General features: G+C 35.4%; 1 protein-coding gene across 2 annotated transcripts; it reads right to left on the bottom strand.

Moving 5' to 3' along the window:
• LOC109356070 (probable serine/threonine-protein kinase At1g01540) lies at positions 3,733 to 7,822 on the bottom strand. Of its 2 annotated transcripts, none has more exons than XM_019599402.1 (7): positions 7,221 to 7,822; positions 6,102 to 6,206; positions 5,875 to 5,997; positions 5,603 to 5,773; positions 5,333 to 5,462; positions 4,732 to 4,941; positions 3,733 to 4,613 (listed from the first exon to the last, which is right to left on the bottom strand). In XM_019599402.1, exons 1-7 carry the CDS (start codon positions 7,607 to 7,609, stop codon positions 4,158 to 4,160), a joined length of 1,584 nt encoding a protein of 527 aa, XP_019454947.1. In that variant the 5' UTR covers positions 7,610 to 7,822; the 3' UTR covers positions 3,733 to 4,157. The 2 variants fall into 2 exon arrangements, with proteins under 2 accessions (XP_019454947.1, XP_019454948.1); XM_019599403.1 differs by having other exon boundaries at positions 4,481 to 4,609.

An 8,101-nucleotide genomic window follows, 5' to 3' on the forward strand; every position in this document is an offset into this window, starting at 1 on the left:
ACACTTTCTTGATCTTGGGTCAAGTTTGTTTCTGTGGGCAGTGAGAGTGGAAGCATAGCAGAGACAACCAAAGATTTTGAGAGAAGAGAGGTCATGTTTGGATTTATAAAGAGTCTTGAAAGGAGATTTATTGCTAAGGTACTTGGTAGGTTGTCTATTAATGAGGTGGATAGAGTGAGCAATGGCATAATTCCAAAAGCAAGTGGGTAGGTTGGATTGGAATATGAGGGATCTAGTCACAACTAGGATATGCTGATGTTTTCTTTTAGCAATTCCATTTTGCTGAGGAGATTCAACACAAGTGGTTTGGTGTTGTATCCCCTACTGGTTGTAGAAGTCAGGCATGAAAAATTCCTCCCCATTGTCACTTCTAGTGCATTTTCTTTTGGCACTAAATTGTGTGTGAACAAGATGGACAAAGTTCTTAATGTGGTAATTGGCTTCAACTTTAGTTCTCATGAATAGAAGCCATGTGTACCTAGTGTGATCATCCACAATGGTTAGGAAGTATCTATGGCCATGTGTGGATGGAATGGATAGGGCCCCCCATATGTCTATATGGACGAGATCAAAGGGTTGTTTGGAGACAGATTGGCTATCAGGGTAAGGGAGTCTCTTTTGTTTAGCAAGATGGCATATTTCACAAGGACTAATAGTTCTATTGCATTTTATAAAGGGAAAAACAGTTTGCATTACAAGCATTTTGTCATGAGATAAATGGCCTAATCTACAGTGCCAAAGGTTTTTATCATTATAACTACAAAAGGAGTTAGTAAAGTGAGTAAATTGAGTAGTGGAAATGGCCTGATCATGCTGTATGATGGCATACAATCCAACCTTGATGCTAGTTGCACCAATCATCTTCAAAGATTGTATGTCCTGAATGTCACAATGAGTGTTAGTAAAAATCAGTTTGCAGGATAGGTTGATAGTTAGTTTAGAGACAGAGATTAAATTGAACTGAAATTCAGGCAAATATAACACATCATTTAGATAGAGTTGGGCAGAGAAAACAACTGTACCAGAATAGTGTGCAATGACACTATCACCATTTGGTAACTTGATTGAAATTGGCTTGATCTATTTAAATGTTTGAAAGTTTGACAGGGAGCAACATACATGATCTGTTGCTCTTATGTCAAGAAGCCAACAATCAGGTTTCCCAATGGTGTTGTGAATATTTAAAATACCTGTGTTGTTGATATCTTGATGTACAGGTGCAGTGATTATTTGGTTGGCGTTGTGTTGAGCAGATGATGTAGATTGTTCTAGTAGGGATACCAATGCCTTGTGTTGAGCATGAGTGAGTCCCAAGGTTCCATTTTCAGATGTTTCCTTGGGCATGGATTCTGAGTTGTTTGTAGTGAAATTGTCATCATCTTTTGATTCTTCTGTGGCATAGCTGTTGATATTTGCTGAGTTTGAAAAATAATTGGGTGGAAACCCATGCTTTTTGTAGCATATGTCCAATGTGTGTCCTGTTTTGTGACAGTAGGATCACACTTTGGTACCTCTGCCTCCCCTAAATGCATTTGGTGGCCTAATTTGATTCTGGTTTCTTCCACCATTTTGGCCACGAAAACCTCTTCCTCTACTTCTTGCCATGTTGTCAAATGCATCATTTGCAATGTGTCCTAGCAGTTTGTTATCATCTGGTACTGCATTTATCTGTCTTTCTTGCTGAGTGAGAAGAGAGAAAGCTTTGTTCACTGTAGGCAGAGGTTCCATCAACATAATTTGGGACTTGACCACAGAATATTGGTCATTGAGACCTCTCAAGAATGAAATGGCATATTGATTGTCTCTGTAGGTTTTAATAGTGGGAATGAGGTTGCAACTACATCTGATTTCACATGTGCAAGAAGGAATAAGTGTGAAGTTGTTGAGTTGCTCCCATAAACCCTTTATCTGGGTGTAATATGCTCCAATGGACAGATTGCCTTGTTTGATGGAGTGTATTTCTCCAATCAATTCAAAGATTCTAAACACATCTCCTTGGTAATACCTTTCTTTAAGGTCTTCCCAGATTTCTTTGGCCGTTTCCATCCACAGAATACTCTGAAGGATTGAAGGATCAATTGATTAGTTTAGCCAAGATACTAGCAAATTGTTGGACCTTTTCCAATAAGGATAGAGATGGTCATTGGCAGTTAGTTTTGGTAGTGTTACGTCTATTAATTCGATTTTGTTCTTGGTGTCGAGTGCCATGTACATGGCTCTTGCCCATGAGTGATAATTGTCCCCATTCAATCGAGTTGAAACTAGTGATGCTCCTGGATTCTCATTCACATGAAGAAAATAGGGACTTACAGGATCCAGAACTGGATTTTGTAATGTGATTTGATTTGCCATCTGAGTAATCCGATCAATTTGAGTTTGATGGTTGTTGGGGAGGAAAAGAAGGGTTCAGAATCAATTGCGCATGACAGCTGAAAGAGGTTATGAAAGCGTGGCAGAGACACCTTCAATGAAGGTGCTCTGATACCATGTGAAAGTTATCACCTCCCATGGTCAAAGAAGAAAAGCACAATGAATACAAGAAACAAGAAGGAATATGAAAAGCTGAGATCACAACAAGAGGAAATAGAATTTGTTATTATGCTTTGATTATTTTAACAATGATCATTCTGTGTTACAATTCGTGCCATTGATAGAAGAGATAACACTCTTAAATAGAAAACAGAGGAAGGTACAAAAGGGGAAAGGAAAAACTGAAAAGCAGTTAAAACAGTTCTGTTTTAACTGTTTTTCCTGCCATTGATAATTTTTCAGTTTCTTCATGGATTTGGGCTTTAAGTGGGCTAGTATGAGTGTCCAACAAGTATCTAACAAATTCTTTGTGGTTTCGAATACTAATATTTTATACACCTATTTGTTGGTTAGCACAAATCATAACCTCAAATACTAATATTTTATACACCTATTTGTTGGTTAGCACAAATAATATTTGATTAGTCGACCAACAAATCCATTTCTAGGAGGGTAAGTAGTTACATAATGAATAGTGAAACCAATAGAATTAAACTAAAACAAACTGAAAAATGAAGTTTGGTTCAGTTCTATGGTTATGCTTGATTAACTTCCTAAGAAACTCTTTGTAAATGGCTCAGTTCATGATTCCATAGTGCCCAAGCCGAACCAAAATGCAAAACATATGAACAATTAATAATTATGTGGTACTTGATACAAACATTATGATTCCCCATCTCATGTAGAGTTGTATAAGCAAAATGTAACTATATAAGTTTTTTAACATTTTAGAAAATACAAGTAACTTTCAAAGGATATGTAATTAAAAAGAGACAACTTTAGATAATATTTTTCTGTTTAGAGCAAAATAAAAAATCTCACATAGGAATTATAACATAGTACCAAAACTGTATACAATAGTGAAACTAAAAAAGAATAGAGAAAAAAGAAGAATTGACGATTTATTTTAATAGCATATCTTTACCATGTAGGATTTTCTACTTAGGACAGACACATGAATTTTTAAACATATGATAAAATTTAACATATTCCTTTAAAAAATAAACCGATGAATCAAACTAAATCCTATTATTCATGATCGGATTATACTTACAAAATGCTATGTACTTTATAATGGGACCAGGATGCAATTCTAAAAACAGAGGGGACATAGTTGATAATATTATTATGAAGACCTGAAACAAGTATATATTTTGTTAATGCTTTTATCCTACTTTGTCTCAAACAAAAATAACAAATAGTTTCATTTTTTTAATAATGAAAAAGTCAATAGTTACAAAATTATCTCATTTACAATAAATACAACATGCGAATTCACCGAACCATTTACCATGTATCGGTTTGTCATACAAATATGTTATAAAATTATGCAAAAACTGACAAATCACGTACCTAAATGAACTATATAAATGAATAGACAAGGGGAATAATGTAAATAGGAGAAAAAAATCATTGCTGGTTTCCAAGTTAGACATAAATATTGGGCACATTGCTACTTATGTATAAGGCTACAATGATTTTCACCTGGTGCGCTAATGGTGATTTCTGCAACTACCATCTTCCCTTTGATAAGTGACATCTCCACCTATTGATTTCTTATCTAAACTTCAGTCCTTATCCTCCTGTTGATAATCACCATTACAATTATCTTCCTTTTGATCACTGATCTATGCACCTATTGACTTTTTATATAAACTTGAGTCCTTATGCCCCTTTTGATAATCACCACCACTATCATGTTTCCTTTGATCAGTGATCTCTCTACCTATTGGTTTTTTATGTAAACTTGAGTCCTTATGCTCTTGTTGATAATTATCATCACTATTATCTTTCTTTTGATCAGTGATCTCTCCACCTTTTGGCTTTTTATATAAACTTGAGTCCTTACGCTCCTGTTGATAATCACCATCACTATTATCTTTCTTTTGATCAATGATCTCTTTACCTTTTAATTTTTTATCTAAACTTGAGTCCTTATGCTTCTGTTGATAATTACTATCACTATTATCCTCCCTTTGATCAGTGATCTCTCCACTTATCGGCTTTTTATCTAAACTTGAGTCTCCATGCTCCTGTTCAGAATCAACATCGGAACTAGAATATTCCACATCGACTCTTCCTCTCTACAAAAACAAAGGAAAAAAGGTGATGAGTATTAAGATTGTAGCTTGATTCCTCCTCATTTTGGTCTAGTTAGGTACAAATACAATGTATAGTTTTAAGAAGGAAAAAGAACATTACATTAAGGAATAAGAGGTCATCAGCCTCAAGCAAGTGGACCACATTTCCCATTTTAGGCCTCTTTGTCGGATCAGGATCAACACATCTAATAGCAACCATTAGAGCACGTTTAAGAGCCTCCAGAGATGGCTTCTCAGGGAGCTTAGAATCAACTACTTCCTCAGTTTTTTTATCCCCAAACTGAGTTTTCAACCACTCTATTAAATTAATCTGCAGTTTTCCCAACTTCCATGGTTAGTGATTTAAATTGCAAACTTTGATGCGGCCGCAATATTGAGGTTGTGGTAATTGCCGCAATCACATCACACTGCAATTGCAGTGTGATCCCCAATCATAATGATGTGGTTGCATCGGACCGTAACAAAAACTGCATTAGGCCACATTTAGACCGCATCAAATTCAAAAATATTGTTTTTAATCATAAAATAATTCACACCGCAATAGCCACAATCCACATCGCAACGGCCGCAATAACCGCAATCACAGTAACCACAATGTTTACTGCAACCGCAATTTATAAAGAAACCAGTGAGACACAATTGCATAGCAAAGTGTAAAAAGAACTATCTCAAAACTGTTGTTATTGGTTATGATCTCTAACCTGTCTCTTTGGTCTGCTATAATCAACAGGACTTTTCCCAGTGATTATTTCCATGATAAGCATCCCAAAGCTATAAACATCACTCTTCTCATTCAACATTCCAGTGGAAGCATACTCTGGGGCAACATAACTACAGGTAGAAAAAAGGGGGAGAGTAACTATCCATTGAAAAGTTTGTGTGATAAAAACTAGTATTACATTGCACTGAAAGGAACTAAAACTAATAATTGAGAATAAAGATAGAAAACTTCTTATGTAAATCATACTAACCCAAATGTCCCCAACACTCGAGTTGCGACATAACTATGGTCAGAACACATAAGCTTAACAAGCCCAAAATCCGAAACCTTAGCGTTCCATTCGCTATCGAGGAGTACGTTGCTCGATTTCACATCCCGGTGAATGACTTTTTGTTCAAGACCCTCATGAAGATAAGCCAATCTGAAAAGATGCACAGAAGTCACTGTAATCAAAACATTTCATGAATCAAAATGGGTACCAATGTATGCATTGCAGATAAGATTAGATCATGAATCGGGTACCCTTTTGCTGTGCCCAACATAATGTTCATGCGAATATCCCATGTCAAAGGGCTTATGGATGCAACGTTCTCATGCAGCCATTGATCAAGACTACCATTGTCAACATATTCATACACAAGCATCCTTCAAAACAAACCCATACTTCAATTCTTACAACTATTCAAACCAAACAAAAGTTTCAGTTTCAATGTTAGAAATAAATAAAGTACAGAGAAAATTTTGAATACATGTATGGCCCCTCAACACAGTATCCAAGCAACCTAACGAGATTCTTGTGCCGCACACGACCAATTACTTCTACCTCTGCTTTAAAATCTCTCTCAGCTTCTGGCCTGAAAACAATTTAAATATAAAGTGCTTACTTCTAACTTCTAGCAACAAAGGCATGTAGGGTCGTTTGCGAGATAAGTTCTAGAGGGGGAAGGAAAGGGAAGGCTTTTGAGTCATTTCATAAGTGTATTTTATGGCTACTAAACTTTCCCCTCAAAACTTAACTTACAAACAAACCCTTTCTCTAGATAGCAACAATAAGTAATTAAAAAAAATGTGACACAAATGTCTAAGAACATATGACATTGCAAAATTCCTCACAAGTGACAACATTATCAATTCAATAGAAGTTTGACTTTATTGGTGCTTATTGATTCTTCCAATTTATACCCTTTATATATGGAACCTATTCACATATCCAATTTCCTATTCTCCTCATTCTCCTTTTGATGATGCATTATGAGTTTCATATTGTTAGGCTTTTGTTTTTAAACATTTTTTTGAAGAACAAAAAACAATACAAAGAAGGCACATCAAGATCTATATTTTTTAAAGAATTATATTTGATTTTGAAAGGAAGGTGAATCAGAGGAATTCTAAAGACAAAAATTCTCTTAACTCTGAACCCTAAATCAGAATATGGTGTTTGAAGTAGAGGAAAATTGGTGCTAATAAAAGGAAAATGAAGAGTTTCACTTTCAAGAAGAAAAGGCATATAATTGAAGAGAATGCATTAGATGAAGAAGAAAAGAGGTAGTGTGTGAGGAAGTTTGCGTAAACACATCATGGGTGAATAACAGAATAAGAAAAAAAATTATTATGACATGACACTATAAGTTGTGATCGATTCGACAAGAACCGGACAGATAATCTATTCATTCACCATTAAAAATATTATCTACTAAAGTGTGGGAAGATATACACTGCCTTTCCATCATTACTAAAGAGATTATTTTCTGAACTTGAATTTGAACCCATAATTTTACAATTGCACCATTACGTTGAGTCTCACCTTCTCAAGTAAAAAGCCAAAGAATGTTGAGCAGAAAAAGACTAAAAAATTGAATGAAACGTACTTATTAAAGAGATTTTTAACAGCAACTTTAGTCCCATCAGGAAGAATACCACGATAGACAATTCCATAACCACCTTTACCAATCACATTCGATTCAGACAACCAATCAGTCGCAACTTGAAGCTCCCTCAACGTATACCACCTCCCCAACCCAACATGCGACACCTTCGACCCCGTTTCCAGGCCTAATTCTTCTATTTCTGTTGAGCCCGAGGGCACATTGTTACGGTTGCGGTTGCGGATACAGATGAAGCAGAAGGTGATGAGAAAGAGGACGAGGACGATAAAGGAGATGAGAATGACAGTGATGAGTATCCGAAGACGAATTCCGAAGACGGAGGCGGTTATTGGTACGTCCATGAATACGGAAGCTGCATCGGAAAATGACATGGTTGATTGATTGAAGAGTGACTTAATAAAAAGAAAGTGATATTAAGAGATGAGTGTTCTAATGGAGAAATATTGTAGTAAATGCTCTTTGTTTTCTTGGGTTTAGTGATAGAGAGGGGAGAGAGGTGCTATTGGTGTAGAATTAAGATCCTCCCACTTACAAGGGCTAAAAATGATAACATTTGTTTAAGGATAACTCATGCTTCTGGTATATGAGAGAATCTGAACTTGTTAGGATTGTGGGAGCAAAGTCATTCCAAGGTGGGTAGTTATTATGTCCCACATGTTCCACAACTGATGTCGTCACATGTTTTCACTGATATTAATATTGTACCATTATTAAACCAATCAATGTACTCATATATTAATATAACAATTAAATCAGTTGTTGATTAATTAAATCGTATAGCATATATAATATATTAATATTAATGTTGAAAAATTAATAAAAAACTATTTTTTTTATTTTCACTAAAAATTAATTTTAAATAA

This window comes from Lupinus angustifolius, chromosome LG09 (genome assembly GCF_001865875.1).
Source record: "Lupinus angustifolius cultivar Tanjil chromosome LG09, LupAngTanjil_v1.0, whole genome shotgun sequence".
In the NCBI taxonomy this organism is placed as follows: domain Eukaryota; kingdom Viridiplantae; phylum Streptophyta; class Magnoliopsida; order Fabales; family Fabaceae; genus Lupinus; species Lupinus angustifolius.

What these genes read in the sequence shown, in the direction of transcription:
- LOC109356070 (XM_019599402.1), bottom strand. Translation starts at nt 7,609, where the DNA reads ATGTCATTTTCCGATGCAGCTTCCGTATTCATGGACGTACCAATAACC. An exon ending in GTTAAAAATCTCTTTAATAA is followed by an intron (nt 6,207 to 7,220) that starts GTACGTTTCATT and finishes AATTGTTTTCAG; the next exon opens with GCCAGAAGCTGAGAGAGATT. An exon ending in ATGTTGGGCACAGCAAAAGG is followed by an intron (nt 5,774 to 5,874) that starts GTACCCGATTCA and finishes GCATCTTTTCAG; the next exon opens with ATTGGCTTATCTTCATGAGG.